This window comes from Alosa sapidissima, chromosome 24 (assembly GCF_018492685.1).
Source record: "Alosa sapidissima isolate fAloSap1 chromosome 24, fAloSap1.pri, whole genome shotgun sequence".
Taxonomy (NCBI): domain Eukaryota; kingdom Metazoa; phylum Chordata; class Actinopteri; order Clupeiformes; family Clupeidae; genus Alosa; species Alosa sapidissima.
The window spans coordinates 24,961,922-24,979,877 of NC_055980.1; the positions used below are offsets into that span (position 1 = coordinate 24,961,922).

General features: G+C 41.3%; 1 protein-coding gene across 1 annotated transcript in view; it reads right to left on the bottom strand.

Moving 5' to 3' along the window:
• Window positions 1–17,573, bottom strand: part of LOC121700632 (serine protease 27-like) — a 24,822-nt gene extending 7,249 nt beyond the window's left edge. Inside the window, exons 1-3 of the mRNA XM_042083737.1 lie at window positions 17,499–17,573; window positions 13,225–13,287; window positions 542–689 (exon numbers count right to left, since the gene is read on the bottom strand). Coding sequence (XP_041939671.1) covers window positions 542–689; window positions 13,225–13,276 — 200 coding nt within the window. The 5' untranslated portion in view covers window positions 13,277–13,287; window positions 17,499–17,573. The remainder of the gene's footprint in view (window positions 1–541; window positions 690–13,224; window positions 13,288–17,498) is intronic.
• Between the last annotated feature and the right edge of the window lie 383 nt (window positions 17,574–17,956).

The following is a 17,956-nucleotide window of genomic DNA, read 5'->3' on the forward strand; positions in this document are numbered from 1 at the left end:
ACACACACACACACACACAGGTGTAGCGTACATGCACATCACTACAGATACAATCTATACTGCATAAATTGCATATATACACTCACTCTGTCTAGACATACTCAAATCCACATGCACATGCACACGTGCACACACACACACAAACATCCACATACACACACACACACACACACACTCTCACATGCACACACAGGTGTACAATACATGCACATCACTACAGATAAAATCTATGCAGCATGAATAGATAGATATCTAGATAGATAGATACTTTATTGATCCCCAATGGGAAATTCAAAGTCTCAGTTGCATACAGACATCACACACAACATTCACTAACAGCGGAAAAAGTAGTAAAAGTATATAATATAAAAAAACACAACTAAGCAATAAGGACAGTAGAAGATAAAGAATATACTAAAATACAAATTATACTAAATAACAATTGCACATATACTCACCCTGTGTAGACATACACATGCACACACACACACACACACACACACACACACACACATGCATACACATAAACACTAGGGCTTACTATGCAATAATGCAGGAACCTCCAGTCAAGACCCACTGATCTGAAACCAGTGATCCTCCACATATTCGACCATGCTTCCACTCCACGTGGACCATCCAGGGCCACGCCCCCCTGAGTGCATCACGGCCCCCCACGATCGAAACACATCCTGAGGGGGTTTTACGCATATACAGTACACACTTTTTACCACATACACAACACATGCAGGCTACTCCCTCCCCCTCTCTCTCTGTTTTTCTCTCTCCCTTTCTCTTTCTCTCTCTGTCTCTCTCTCCCTTTCTCTCTCTCTCTCTCTCTCTCTCTCTCTCTCTCTCTCTCTCCCTTTCTCTCTCTCTCTCTCTCTCTCTCACATACATACACTCACAAACTCATCAGATATATACACCTCACAGATACATACACTGTACACATGCACGCACATCTCACTTCTTAAATAGACCCCAGAGGTTCGCCTACAAAAAAGTGTATCTGGCGATTTTTCCTATGGGAAAATAACATGGGGATTTTTAATTATTGTACCTGTTAAACTCTTGCGGGGACAAAAAAGTCTGAAATGCAGAAGTTTTCCTGAACACTTCCTGTCCTCTGCCTTCGAATGGGTACTGTGTACTCCGGCAAACTTAGATTTCTGCTACCCCAGAGCTAACTTGCTAACTAACTTACAGTTAATCTATGGTTACACAGTATGCTACAAGAAGTTTAGGTATTGAGGCCATGGTTCGAATTACGGGGGAGATTGGGGGGGTCCGACTCCCCTAGATGAGACTTGGACCCTCCCAAATGGGATGAAAATAATAGTTTAGGGGGTACTGAAAAAATTTAATAAAATGTAATGTTATCATATATTGCATGTAATCAAATGTATTACCATCACATACCAACAATTCAGGATATAATCTAATTAAATACGATTTTCAAACCCTCACCCCCATTGGGCTGTACCATTTATCTGGTACGTTCAGACTGTGTTCTTTGCTATGATATAATACTGACGACGAATTAAAACAAATGCACAGTGTAGGCTGCAAACGCCTAAATGGATTGACAAGCGGTGGCCAACTGGCCATACATTTGTCTAATATTTCACTGCCTTTGTAAAACATATTGATAGCCAACCTTAGAAAAACATTGAGTAAAGATCGCTATGGTTTAACCGGAAGGTCTCCCTTCACTCAGCGGCCACGACCATCGCTGCTGCTTAGCTTAAAAATCAGGCCTACAATCACACGCCATAGGAGGTGTTCCACAGACACGGAGAGAGGTTTAATGAGGCGAATCATTTTGTGCAATTTCATTCTTAATGAACAAGAGGGAATCTGCTAGCCTAGAAATCTAGACGCACCCTAGCGGCGGCAAATTAATTTGCTCAGCCTGTACGTCTAGTATCAAACCATAGGGATTTCTATTGGCTGACGCCGTGGACCTCATCCAATCACAGCGCTCTATTTTGTTAGAGTCTTAAGGCGGGCTTAACAGGATAACGACAGTCCTGCGACGGTGAACAACAAGGAAGGTGGCTATGGCGAACGAAGAGCGGTTGTTTGAATCGGCGTTGGCGTCAACTTTGGAGAAGTTGGACTTGTGCTTTTCTTTGAAAGTTGAGCAACACAATGCACTTAAGTCATTCCTTTTGAAGAAGGATGTATTTGCCGTTTTGCCGACCGGATACGGATATGGTCGTAGCGCTGGCCTATTGCATGCCTAGGCAGTTTGAAAGACAATTCTCTGCCCGCCCCTTGGATTAAGCGAGGTGAGTGGGTCGATGCCAGAATATACATTTCAATAATATAGGATGGCCTGCCAGGCTAGGTTGCTGTAGTGCAATGATGTCATCTGCTGGCTGTGCCGCGCAATAGCGCCACAACATATGTAATTTCACTGGACAGGCTAGGAATCTGCACTAATATTAAGGGAGGTTCGCATGTAGATGGTTCTCAACCTTTTTTAAGCAAATGCCCATACACCCATAATTGCAACATTACCTGCAGTTTGTTTGAAACGCTAGGTGAACATATAATAATAAATTGGACCTGAAATGTCTTTCTTTGTTGCTATTATTAGACATCAGCCTTTCTTAAAAGCGTATTGCTGCACAAACGTTTTGTGATAGAACACCAGGCGCACAATTCACTAGGCTACATTATATGAAATGCCTATAGGCTAAATAACGTGATATTTGATTTCCAACCGTGAACAAGTCATTTTTTTATTTGCTTGATTTGCCTACACATGGAGTCATGGTTGACGAGTGTTGACAGGTATGACCTACACATGTGTAGGTCATACCTGTCAACACTCGTCAACCATGACTCCATGTGTAGGTCATACCTGTCAACACTCGTCAACCATGATGCACTTACTTATATCGCGCGTTACTTCCCCCGCCATAACTTGCCGCGAACCTAGACAACCGTTTTGGTTAGATAACGTGTAGCCTATTTGAAGCTTATGTGATGTAGGCTACTTCCCCATCAATAATGTGTAAATTGCCATGAACACAATCATCTACGATACTAAAATAAGGCTTGGTTAATAACTAACTCGTCGAGAACCTAGACCGTTTGATAACATTAGACTCACCCTCGATTACGGTCTCGTTCAGCCTGACACGGTCTTCGTGAGGCTACTATGAAGCCAGCAACATTCACTTCTCTAACATTTAACTTTATAACTTTAAGATAATATGACGTGTAGGCTAATATGAGATGTAGGCCTACTTCCCCATCGATAATGTGTGAATTGCCATTAATAAATAATCTAGGCTACGATGCACTAACAAGGCAGGTATGAATCAAACTTGCCGAGAACCAAGACAAGATAGGGTACAGCGGTTGTTGCACGGTTACATTCGGTCTCATTCTGTCTCCTGGTGACAGCCTGCAGCCTACAGTCATTCACTTCTAAGCATTTATTTAACATGACTACTAAGATAACATTAGGCCTATGTGTATTTGTAGGTATGTGATATACTTTCCCATCGATAAAATTTCCATGAACATAAGCATCTAGTTTGCACTAGAAAGGCTTATTTGATCGGTTGATTACAACTTGCCGAGAACCTAGCGAACTGTTTGACTCGTGTGGCAGCCACGGTTACGAGGCCCGGAGAACCTAGCGAACTGTTTGACTCGTTTAACAGCCACGGTTATGAGGCCCAGAGCCATACAGGCTCATCATAGTTTGACTGATTCTACTACCACTCCAGTAGAGGCGCTAATACGCGATACGATGAAAGAGTAGCGACGAGAACACTCGAGCACAGCCAATCAAGCCAGTGCTGCTCTGTATGTGAAAACGAATGATGTTAGGAACACTGAGTCGGTTTTTGACGTTTGGCACTCGATTCTCCCGGCTCAGTGACACGAACCGGGTTATTTAACCGACACTTCGGTCAGTTCGTCAACACTATTTGGTATAGCAGTGCAATGCAAACATGGACATGCATAGACCAATAGCACGGAAATGGCAAACATACTACTTAATTTAAGACCCAGAATTGTTTACAGATGGGCCACAGAAAGTCTCCCGTTTAATAGCCAAGTTCACCTAGCCTAAGGCCTTTGGTTCATTTAATTATTTTTTCTTGGCTAGCTAAGCCTACAAAATGTGTTGACAGGTATGACCTACACATGGAGTCATGGTTGACGAGTGTTGACAGGTATGACCTTAGTGTTGACAGGTATGACCTAAGGTCATACCTGTCAACACTCGTCAACCATGACTCCATGTGTAGGTCATACCTGTCAACACTCGTCAACCATGATGCACTGAACTGAACATCGCGAGACTTTGGGTGAGATCCAAAATGGCAGCGCACTGAACACTGACGCTTGTAAACAGAAATACAAAACTTTATTTTTTTCTTCTACTAAAAACAATCACTACCTCTCTACAACTCTCATCAAAAACCGGATTATATTCTCCACCTTTTCCAACGGCAACCTCTTCTTGCTGGACGTTATGGCATCTGAACCCAGCACAGGGTTCCCGCGGGGTCTTAAAAAGCCTAAAATTCAGAACTTTAAATTTAAGGCCTTAAAACGTCTAAAAAACGGCCAGGTCTTAGACCTGGTCTTAGTCCGAGGTCTTAGAATTCATTTAGTCAGGTCTAAAAAATATTTTACCATCGTTCATTTCCAGAAACGCTGGCCGCAGAAAGTAGCAAAAAAGTATTGAGTCGTAGCTTGCAAAGCAGAGCTCTAGCGTCTTTGCTACCTTTGTAACAAAACCAGCAGAATGCTCAGAACATTGGTTCAGTGTGTTGTAGTTCTTTCTGGGGGATATTGGTGTTGGTACGTAGCCTACGCAGTGATAAATCTACAAATCCTGTGATAAATGCAATACCTGCCCGCAAAATAGCCTACGTCTGCGTCTCCTCAGAATTTGTTAAAGTTCGGCTACGTGTGGAAAATGGGAAAGTGTAGGCCTACTTTCAACGAGACATGGCTAGATCCAGTGATGCCGCGTTACTCTATTTTGACCACTTTTTTTGGTAGCGAGTCTAACGCGCTACTATTTCTAGCAATCAGATTAAAGTTACTTATCCAAGTCACTGTGCGTTAGGCCTACTATTTTTGTCATTTACCTTAGTAAAATATATATTCTTTGCTTTTTTTCTTGTCTCTGGGATTAACGCTCACGTTTTCAGCATGATGACTCACGTGTAATACCACGCAGCAACACAAACATAAACAACAATAGAGGGAGGAGAGAGATGCGCATTTTAGCTATACAGTCATTATTTTGAGTTTGTGTCCGCTAAACATGATAACATTAAGGTACGTTGTACACTCGTGCTGGTGACAAAGTGCTGTCTAGCTAGACATCCCGAGTCTCCCGATAGCGGCTTCCTGACGCCCGCAATTAGATAAAATCTCCCGGAAACTAGAACGAACAAGAGCGCGCAAGCCAGACCGGTAATTAAAATCGCATGTGCATCTGAGTTTAGCGTGCACACGATGGAGAGGGAGAGAGAGAGGGGTGGTGCGTGTGTCTGTTTTGCTAAATCAACCAATCAATTTTCAGTGTAAGTGGGCTTTTATCTTTTTTCTCCCGAACTAAATTAATCAGCTCAGTGTATCTAGGAACAGGAGCGTCATGGCAGAGTTTTCACATCAGACTACACAAAAGTGTACCCTTGTCTCATAAGAGTAAAACATAATGATAGTCTTGCACACTGCACTGTTTGTAGAATTGCCCATGGCTGCATAAGACTTGTTGAGGTGAGTTTAACAAGTGTCATTTAATTTGCTATTATTCAGGCCTATACTAAATGGCTAGTTGCCAAGGCTACATGAAAAGTCTTTTCTTTGCAAACACCGCACTCTCCCGTTTGTTCTCTTTTTGAAAATGAAAAGCCCAAACTACCAAAATCTACATAATTCTATCATCACAATTTCTATCTATAGGCCTTCCTTATTTGGTGTACTGACTAGACATTATTAAAAAAACATCTGAATTTCAGTATCTAAGTAGGCTAAAGGGCTACCTCCCTAAAATTACTTTTTTTCAGGTTCGGATGTCTGCATTGTTGACATTACTGTTAAAATGCATTTCCAATTAAGTGAGTATTGGCAAAACCGGTTGTCAATTTTATGTTGAGGCGGTGGGGGGTGTTGTCGGCAGCTGCTGAAAGTAACTAATAAAGTAACTTGTAATCTAACTAAGTTACTTTACTGATTACTTGATTTTAAAAGTAACTAAGTTACTTTTTAAAGGAATAATCAGGTTACTTTTTCAAGGTAACTGTGGCAACACTGGCTAGATCACAGCGATGTCTGCTGTTGGTTACAAGTGGTACCCAGTTCCAGGTACGAGGCTCGCTGCAAACTTTACAAAAAAACTATTCAATTAGGGACTCTGGGTGTGAAGGCGCTGGAGTCACAAGCCAGAGCATGCAGAAAAACATAAGCTAGCCGCAAAATGCAAACTGTTTATCAGCACTAGCTGCTAACATCATTCGAAAGCTCCAGTTTCGCTCTTTCAAGTGACGTCTATGCGACATGTGCGAGATAAGTACTCCGTGAGCAATTCAACAGAGAATAATGGAAGTGGATTTGGACGCATATTAATACTATATCTTTAGGAGGGCTTTTGATCATCTTTGGGTGGTTTCAGCTTCAGTGTCCACCCAAAACACACTTTCACACCCAGTTTCAACTCATCTCATTTTTGACTTCCTTGCTGAAATCTATTCTATTTGAGGGCTAGTTTGTTTTAGATTATTTTCATTTTGGGCTTAAGGTTTAGGGCATTTGGTACGTGACACAGATATTTTTCCTTACAAGTGAGCAATGTAAAAATCAGTTGGGTTGTAGACGTTGGGTGTGGAAGGTTACTAGTTTGATTGTTTTATCTGTAAATTAAATTAATGCTTTTTCAACGACTTTTCAATCATTTTTTCAGAATTTCTTTGATTTGAATATTTTTTGGTAATGCGTCGTGTAGGTCTTAAATTTCAATCTTTATGGTCTTAAAATGTCTTAAAAAGGTCTTAAATTTGACTTATTGAAACCTGCAAGAACCCTGCCAGCAAGAAACGCACTCGTGACTACTCAACAGAGACTGAACCAGAATCACCTACCGCTTGCGCTACTTCTACATCCATCGAGGTCAGTTTACTACAATCCATAAACAACAAACTTGCAATACTGGAACATCTGCACGCAGATATTAAGGACTTAAAAGCCAGCCTCGAATTTTCCCAATCACAGATCGACACACTCGCATTAGAAAACCGTGAACTTAAAGGAAATATCACAAACTTATCCGACCATGTTAATCAACTCACCAGCGAAAATCGGATCATGAAAGAAACAATCCTAGACCTCCAGTGCCGCAGCATGCGCGATAACCTAATTTTTTCCGGAATTCCCCTGACAACTTCTAAAGATACACCCGACGACCCAGAGAAAGCAGTTAAAGAATTCTTGCAGTCATCTCTCAAACTACCGCCAGAAACAGTTGACAAGATTACCATCCACCGTGTACACCGTCTCACTTCCAAAGACAATAAAAAACCTCCTCCGATTATCGCCAAGTTCGAACACTTCAAACACAAAGAACTCATCAAAAGCAAAGGAAAAGAACTGAAAGGCACTTCATTCGGACTAAACGACCAATTCCCACAAGTAATACAGGAAAGAAAAAGAGCCCTCTTGCCCATAATGAAACAACTCAGGCAAGAGGGCAAACGAGCAGCACTGTCAGTCGATAAACTGTATGTCAATGGAACTCTGTATCGCAACCCCAATATCACCACCTGGCTATAGCACATCATACCTCATGCCAACATTCATCTTGATTATAACATTGTCACCCTCAACTCTCTCTAACCCACTGCCTACTGATGCTTGGATCATCTCTCTCTTCTCTCTTCTTATGTTTCACTCCTTTTGCTCCCCCTACCCACCCATTCTCTTTCGCTCTCTCAATGTTTAATGTTATTCATGGTGTTTTGTCTATACATGTTTGCTTGTGTGTCCTGTCTGTTTTTGTTTATTATGTCTATAGGCTAAAGTCAAATTATGATCTGTATGTTTTCAATGCTAAACAGGAAATTTTCATGCTGTCACCACTCCAGAACCAAATTCCTACCTCTTTATGCTCTATATTCTTCTCTGCCCCTACCCTTTACATCTCATTCGCACACCACATTACATACCTATTCCTCCACCCCCCCTTCCCCCTCTCCTATCTAACTGACACCTGCACACACTCTCACACACACAATACCCATCTTATCAAACATTTTCATAACTGTACAATCACAACATGGTACCACTTACATTCCTGACCTGGAACATCCGTGGGATTGGATCTCAGGCAAAGAGGCTCAAAATCTTAAATCATTTGGATAGTTTAAAAGCTGACATATGTCTCCTACAAGAAACTCATCTCTCAGAATCAGACTACACCCGCATCAAATCAAGACAATTCAATCACATTTTCTCATCTCATTACAATACAAAACAAAGGGGAGTTTGCATTCTGATTAACAAAAGAATCTCATTCATCCATAACGCCACCATCACAGACCCAGAAGGACGTATTGGCATCATAAACATCTCAATTCACAATACCCCTGTAACAATTGTTAATGTTTATGGCCCTAATACAGACAACCCAGTTTTTTTTTCAGAACCTCTTCACCTCCATCTCAACTCTATCTGGCTGTCCCATCATAATCGCAGGCGACTTTAATACAGTGTTAGACCCCACAATTGACAGATCTGATCACTCTAAAAGCAAACGAATCTGGCAATCCACAAAAACAATAAAACAGTTCATGAGCGATTCTGGCCTTGGCGATTGTTGGCGGCTTCAGCACCCAGACTCCAAATGCTACTCTTTTTTCTCTCCGGTCCACCACTCCTATTCCCGTATTGATTATTTTCTAACCAACAACTCTATAATGAAAAATATCTCTGATTCAACAATTCATCCCATAGTCATTAGCGATCATGCCCCAGTTACAATTAAATGGAACATAACTAACCAACAGCGACCAATTAGCAAATGGCGTTTTAATACATCCCTCTTACAAGACCCAAATTTCATCAGTTTTGTTGGGAGAGAGTGGGCATTCTTTCTAGAAATGAACGACTCCCCTGAATCATCTCCTTCCCTTCTGTGGGAAACAGGAAAAGCAGTACTCAGAGGAAGAATCATCTCATATTCAGTATACAAAAAAAAGAAGGAAAAAGAACAGGAAGTAGAACTCGACAATAAAATTAAACAGTTAGAAGAAACCAATGCAAGCAACCCAACTGAAGAAACACAGGCAAAACGTAGGAAACATAAATTCAAACTCAATGAAATACTCAATAAACACAATCAATTTATGATTCACCGTCTAAGGCAGGAAAACTTCCACCATAGCAATAAATCAGGTAAATACTTAGCAAATCAAATCCAACGTAACAAAGAAAAATCAACAATCCCGGTCATAAAGAACTCAGCAGGGAAGCTAACCAGCTCACCTGAAGAAATAAATCATGTTTTTTACCAGTTTTACAATAAACTATATTCTTCAGAAATAAACCCCAACCAGGAATTCATAGACTCTTTCCTAAACAGCATCAAATTACCACAACTCAATGAGAACGAAATAAAAACCTGGAATCACCTATAACTCAACAAGAACTGTTTGATGCCCTGAAACAGATGCCCGATAATAAAGCATCAGGTCCGGATGGCTTTCCTGCTGAGTTCTACAAACAATTTTGGACCATCTTAGCTCCACTTTTCATCAGAATGATTAATGAATCAAAACAGAAAGGACGTCTTCCAACTAGTTCCACCACAGCCTCAATTTCACTGCTCCTCAAGCCCAATAAGGACCCAACATTGCCATCCAGCTACCGACCAATCTCTCTCCTCAATGTGGACAATAAGATAATCGCAAAAATGCTAGCACACAGATTAGCAGAGGTCACCCCATCCATTGTCCACCCAGACCAAACAGGCTTCATTAAAGGTAGAATTTCATCCACCAACACCCGAAGACTGTTAAATATAATGTATCACTCAGAAAAAGCTTTTGATAGGGTGAACTGGAATTTCCTGTTTTCCACATTAGGGAGGTTTGGCTTCGGGGAGTCGTTCATTAACTGGATTAAACTTCTATACACCTCTCCTTCAGCCACAGTAATCACCAATGGACTAACATCACAAAGTTTCACTCTTCACCGGGGAACTAGACAGGGGTGCCCACTCTCCCCCTCACTATTTACAATCTTCATTGAACCCCTGGCAGCTGCCATCCGTCAGAACCCCCTCATCAAAGGTGTCCAGACTCCATATATGCATCACAAAATCAGCCTTTATGCTGACGACATTCTTCTCTTTCTTCAAGACCCCACAACATCAGTAGAAGAAACCATCAAACTCATTGACACATTCTCTAAAATTTCTGAATACTCAATAAATTGGAATAAATCTGCAGTTCTCCCATTACATCCCAACAGCTGGGATGTGACAGCCAACTCTTCACCTATCCCACTCTGCACTAACTACATCACTTACTTAGGGATAAAAGTCTCCCCCAGGTAGTGTTAATTTCGTCAGACGAGACGAGAGGAAATATGTTCGTCAACGACCTTTTTTTTTCATGACTAAGACGAGACGATGACGAGACGGCAGTAATGTCCTGAAACACTGACTAAGACTTAAGATGTCTTAAGATGAATTATTGTTGATGAAAAAAGACGAGACTAAAATGTTTTGCATGAAATAAGAACTAAGATAAAATCTCTTCATTTTCGTCTACAAAATGAGAAGACAGAATATCTAGCTGTTACGTTTTCAAAATATTCCGAATGAGTTCATACGCAACAGCTTTCCTGTAGGCTAGTCTACGTGCTGTTGCTGCAACCCTGTGGCTGCAACACGAAACTACATGGAACAAGAACACTGGAGATTTCTGCCAGAGTTAGCCAACTAACTACCTAAGCTTTATGCCACAATGCTACATACCCAGAAGTTGAAGCTTCTCTCATACAAATTAACATCCACCAGAATGTCCATACGAAGATGTTCATCATGTAATGTCAACTATTTAACTAGTTAGACTGATGATGCAAAGTTTGCTAGCAAGTAAGCTAATATGGAAAGTTCGCTAGCAAGTTAGCTATGGCTAAGATGGAGAGTCTGTTTGGGGAATGTGTTGTGTTTGGGCGCATATCGCCACCTAGCGAGGCGGAGTAAAACATTAATACTTTGGTCTACGACAGTGTTTCTCAAACTTTTTCAGTTTCAGGACCACTTAACTAACCCCACCTTGCTTATTGTCTTTGCACTTTGCTTATTGTGTGGATTCATACTGTATGATTTAAACTGGCATATCTTACATAGACAGTGTTGCAGAACTGTTTTTACATACAAGTTGGTCCAATATTGCAAACAACTCATCTATATTATATTTTACCACGTCTGCTCGCGGACCACTTGGGATAGCTTGCGGACCACCAGTGATTCCCGGACCACACTTTGAGAAACACTGGTCTACGAATATGACAGTGGTCCAGTCAAATCTTTTACTGTCTATGGTCAAATCCCAGCCGAGCTATAACTGTAGCTCGACTTACCTGTGCATGTAAACATACTGACTGACAAAAAATCAGAATGAGTAATTATAACAGACGAGTAGCCCTGTGGACACACAATATTGTTGGAAAATTGAGATGTGTGAAACACTATTTGACTCAAATGGTAATCAGAAATAATTTGTTATAAAAAAAGACTAAAATGTGTTGACTAAAACTGACTAAGACTAAGATACCTTTAGTTTTCTTTTGACTAAAACTAGACTAAAATGACGAGACTTTTAGTCGACTAAAACTTGACTAACAAAAATGATATTTGAATGACTAAATATGACAAAGACTAAAAAGGACATTTCGTCACAAGACTAAGACTAAGACTAAATTAAAAATAGGTGACAAAATTAACACTACCCCCAGGCTGTCAGACTTATTTAGCCTAAATTATTCCCCTCTACTCACTTGAATAGATGATGACCTTCAACGCTGGAAGAACCTCCCATTATCCATCATGGGCAGAATCTCAGTATTCAAAATGACAATACTGCCCAAAATAAACTATCTATTCTCTATGATTCCAACCCAGCCCACCCCACTCTGGTTTAAGTCTCTCGATTCATTAATCACTAAATTCTACTGGAGAGATAAGACCCCAAGGATCAAACTCACCACTCTCCAAAAACCAAAAGCAATGGGAGGACTAGAGGCCCCACACTTCCAGCACTATGCCCTGGCCAACCAGCTCCACTTCATCCACAAATGGCTACACCCCACCCCCTCAGACAACACCTGGTTAGACCTAGAACAAACAATCTGTAAAGAAAAATAAGAGTCGGTTGTCCCATCACTAATACCAAAAAATATTTTTTGACTGTGGCGCGCAATTTTACGCACGGGACGCACCTTGAAACAATGTTTACCCAAATTCAACCCTTCCCATAACGTGCAAGGTATATTGTACTTGCTAGTATGATTAGGCCTACAGTAGTTTCTTTTAACTTGTCGACCAGCCAGCCACGGCCATATGACCTATATTTCGAAGGAAATTTGACTGTGAACCACAAGTGTGAAATCATGTGTAAGCCTATATAAAATGGAAAGTGACGTCACCAGTCGAAATAGCTGTACCCCCCGAAGCTCACGGTATAATTCCAACACTGATTGAGGCTTTGGTCTAAGGATTCGATTTTAGTGTGTTAGCAATGGGCAAAAACTGTAATGGCAAGTTGCATTGTAAGTTGGCTCTGGGGTAGCAAAAATCAAAGTGTGCTGCCTTCACGTTCAGGAGATCACAGTATCCACTCAAAGGCAGAGGATAAAAGTGTGTAGAGCAAAACGTTTGCATTTCCGATTTCGTCGTCCCCGTGAGAGTTTAACAGGTGTGGTAATTCAAAATCCCCATGTTATTTTCCCATAGGAAAAATCTCAAGATACCGGATCTCCTTATATGGACAAAGATTGTAGCTTTTTTGTAGGCGAACTTCAGAGGTCTATTGCAAAGCAGCTTACATCACAAGATTACATCACAAACAAAACATATGGTAGGCTACTAACTCACACACACACACACACACACACACACACACACACACACACACTCACTCACACATTCACACACACACACACACACACACACCTCACCTGTAAGTTTGCAGAGCAGCTCCGTCACACACAGCAAAGTCTGGAGGCTCATGTCTGCTTTTTCTGTGAGCATGGAGACAAACACACACATCTCTACCAAGTTACAATACATTAAAATCATCACCCCCCCTACACACACACACACACATCTCTACCAAGTTACCACACATTAAAATCATCACCCCCCCCACACACACACACACATCTCTACCAAGATACCACACATTAAAATCATCACCCCCACACAGACACACATCTCTACCAAGTTACCACACATTAAAATCATCACCCCCCCCCCACACACACACACACACACAAATCTCTACCAAGTTACCACACATTAAAATCATCACCCCCCTCCCCACACACACACACACATCTATACCAAGTTACCACACATTAAAATCATCACACCCCCCCCCCCCACACACACCCCCCCATCTCTACCAAGTTACCACACATTAAAATCATCACCCCCCCCCCCCCCCAAACACACACACATCTCTACCAAGTTACCACACATTAAAATAATCACCCCTTGTGTGCTTGTGAGACGTTCCTCCACAGGTGCTGCCAATAATGGAGACAATTGACAAGACCCGTGATTGGTGGCTGGAGGGGATAAAAGCTGACTGGGCCCTCTCATCGGTGCGTTCCCTTTATCTGCAACAGGCGCCCGGATACTTCACGCACCGCAACCCACGAGAGCCGAGAGCCGAGACGTCGGGATTACCGCCTCTGACTTCCCAGCTACAACGGCGAATTGACCAAACATCCGTTCGGACACCGTGAGGGCCGCGAAAGGATTATCCAACGCACCCGATTCTTCACGTGAAGGAAAGTAATTGTGCCATTGTCTTGTGAGTGGGTTTTACCCCGCGATTTATTGTGGCTACTTTGCTGATTCACTTCCTCCTCCTCGCAGTTCCTGGTGGAGTGCCGACTGTTGACATTCAAGAAGGAGCATTGGCGACGAGAGGTGCAAGCTACCCTGTTTCAGTGCGAGAGACAAGGAGGCTGAGGCGGCGGCGACTTCCTGGTTCTGTGTTGTGGATTACGAACTGTGGGCTGGGTCGTGAGTGGATGCTGGACTATTCATTCATCCTCTGTACAAACAATTGTGTGTTACTAGGCTGGCCATAGTTAAGATAGAATGTCAGGCTGCTCGCTACAGTTTCTTTAGAGGTGTGAGCAGGGTGGGGAAATCCATTGTGTAAACAGGACTTTAACGTAGTAGCAATTAACTGTGTGTGCGTGTCACCCTTTGGATTAACGTGTTGTGCTAGTTCGATTGAATACTTCTACTATTTACATTTGTGGCTATTCTGCCCTTGTTTTCACAATAGTGTGATCTTTTGTGGGTGCGTGTGATTTTGTGCACGAGTGTGAATCGCTAGTAATAGGCCTACCTGCGTTGGAGTAACTGTGACTATATGATTTCTCTCCCCTCTAGAGGGCGCCAGATCCTCCACACTGGTTTAAAGCAGTATTGTGTAGCTGCTTGCACTTAACTAGCTGCTATCCCTAGATCTTTCATACTGGTTTGAAGTAGTTAACTGGCTACGAGAGGTGGGACCAAGTCACTCTTTGGCAAGTCATAAGTAAGTCCCAAGTCTTAGCAGTCAAGTCCAAGTCAAGTCCCAAGTAAATACAGAGAAGGGCAAGTCGAGTCCAAGTCCAAGTCACATCAAAGCCAAGTCGAGTCCAAGTCCAAGTCCCAATCTTTTTCAAGTCCTGAACAAGTCATCAGGTACTCTTCACTTAATAATGCCATTATTAGACTATCGATCATAATTTTAGCACTTCCATCTAATCCACAGTATTTTTTTTATAAATGAAGAGTTCAGATGCAAAACCCTCTAAATCCGTCTGACCACATTTCTTTTAAATGAGCATTTAAAATCCGGTTCCTATAGGTTTTTGCATAGAAATCGATATTTCAGACCAGGAAGAGAGTGTTGTGGTGTGTTTTGAAGTTAAATTATTTGATTAACGTATACTATGTGAGGAGAGCATTCACTCACCATCTTTATCTCATTTTTGACGTAGGTGGCATTTAGAGGCTTTTGCATCTGAACCCTTCAAATACAGATTAAAATATGTTCAATGTTTCTGTCTTGTAATCTTTTACGACATATGCATGTGCATACCTGTGTAATATACACATGTGCATACCTGAGTAATCTGTACAAAACGGATAGCTACATGACACTCAGCACAGCTACAAATATATATAATGTTTTTCCAAATTGCGGCGCCCACTGTAAGGATGAGTAATAATTTGACTGATGGTATTTCACTGCGCTAGGCCACAGATTTGCCTGCAAACTATTTATTAGGCTGTCTGCCAGTGGTGACTCATAAGGGAAGCCAAGGTCAACACTTTTATATTATTTAAAAGATAATAATGACAGTAATTTTGTTTTAAAGTATTAATTTCTTAAGAAATACTAGACATTTGATGCTGTTTATCTAATTTGTAAATGGTGCACTGTCACTTTAAGCCCATTGTGTGCCACTGTCCACACGTTCTCATAATGATCTTTTTTTACCAGCTCCGTTCAAATATAGCCTATGGCTAGTCCACAAACTCAAACATTGTTTGTGCCACATGTATAGCACAATATTAACAATGATAAGCATGATATTAAGTTGGCACAAACAGCGTTCATTCCTTTGGAAAGAGAAGCATGTATGACATGATGCTTGCTTGACATTTTCTGTTTGCAATTAAAAGTGAATTATGAGCCTGGTAGCAGTAGCCACCTAGCTACAGTAGCTGAGTGGAATGCGTTTCAATCGGCATATCATGTGCTTCATGTAAATAAATTATTGAATACTTCAAGACTCACCAGTTCCATTACACAAGGCAAAGACAACTCTTCATAATATTCTTGTCCACTTTCCAAATCACAGTGAGTGCAGCTATGTCATAGTGACCTGGATCTCATAGTTTATAACAGTATAGTAGGCTAGTGAGAACCGGATAAATTCACAATCTCCTCTAATCTCGTACTTGTTGCCTCCACGATTTCTTTTTATATGTTTCTTATATTTAAAAGAAGATATCAATCATCATCAACAATGACAAGCCAGCTGGAACCTACTCGTTTTCTCTCCCTCTCGTGCGTGCTTTTTATTTCAATTAAATGCAGTAGCCTAGCATAAGTTAAGTTGGATCTTAATGGAGAGGACTCGAAAAGTATTATCTTTATGTAACATGCTGTTGGTGCTTTTTGACAAACGTTCTCTAACAAGAGTGCAAATCAGTTTGCAGTAAAGCTACTAGTGATTGGCTAAATGTTGGCCCTTCCTCTGTCTCTTGGTGCCCTACACACAGTGCGTAACGCGTGTGGGGGTAGTGGCAGTAGGCTACTGAACTGTGCTCTGGCCGCTTGTCTCCGCTATTTTTTTTATTTAGTTTTTAGTCGCGGGAAAGCGTCTCTGGGTTGACTGGTACACGATCAGGAAATTTAGTTTTTGATTCGAGACATGTCAAGTCATCACAAGTCAAAGAGGCAAAGTCCGAGTCAAGTCTTGAGTGAATAGTATTCAAGTCCAAGTCGAGTCGCAAGTCATGCCGAATTTTATCAAGTCAAATCTGAAATCATTAAAATCATGACTCGAGTCTGACTCGAGTCCAAGTCATGTGACTCGAGTCCACATGTCTGCTGGCTACTAGCCCTAGATCTTCCACACTGGTTTAAAACAGTATTTTGTAGCTGCTGACATTTAACTAGCTGCCATCCCTAGATTCCCCACACTGGTTTGAAGTAGTTAACTAGCTACTTTCTCTAGATCTTCCACACTGGTTTGAAGCATCAGGACCTAGTTACTTATACATATATGTATTGTGTGTGTTTTTATATGCCTTTTTTTAATGTTGTAATAAAACTGAGTTTTATATATATCCAGTGTGTCTGTTGTTGTACCTCAAGGGTCAGTAGCATAATTCCTGCTCCCGTTACATTCAATTGGACTAATGAAGTGTAATAAAGACTAATAAAGTGACAAATGCATTTAATTTGTGGATCTGTTACAATGCAACCCCCCCCTCTCTCTCTCACACACACACTTCATATCACACACAGAACACAAAAACTACTCTCTCTCAACCTCTTCAGATACATGCACTTCATATCACAGACACACACACAGATACACAAAGTGTACACATACACCCACATATTTTACATTATAAACACAAACACAACATATGGTAGGCTACTCACACACACACACACACACACACACACACATTCAGTACATCTTACCTGTAACTTTGCAAGAGCAGAATGGTCACATACAGCAAAGTCTGTGTCTTCGGTCTGGCTTATGACCGTATGAACTATGGAGACAAACCGTAGCAACACCCCACCTACTCACACACTCCTACATACACACACACACACACACACAAACACACACACACAAACACACACACACTCCTACATACACACACACACACACACACACACACTCACACACACACTCCAAAACACACACACACACACACACAGGGACATCTACATTATTTCCGTGTTACCATGGTAATAGCCATGCCATGAATGTTTGTGCATGTGCAGCAAGTTAATGTAAAGAATAACATATTTTTAACCTTATTTTAGCGATTTGGGATGGGATATGTATGAGTTAATCTAACTCTGTCATATCAACACAGTCATAGCCACCCTCTCTTCCTGTTAAACTCAGCAGAACATGAGATAGGATC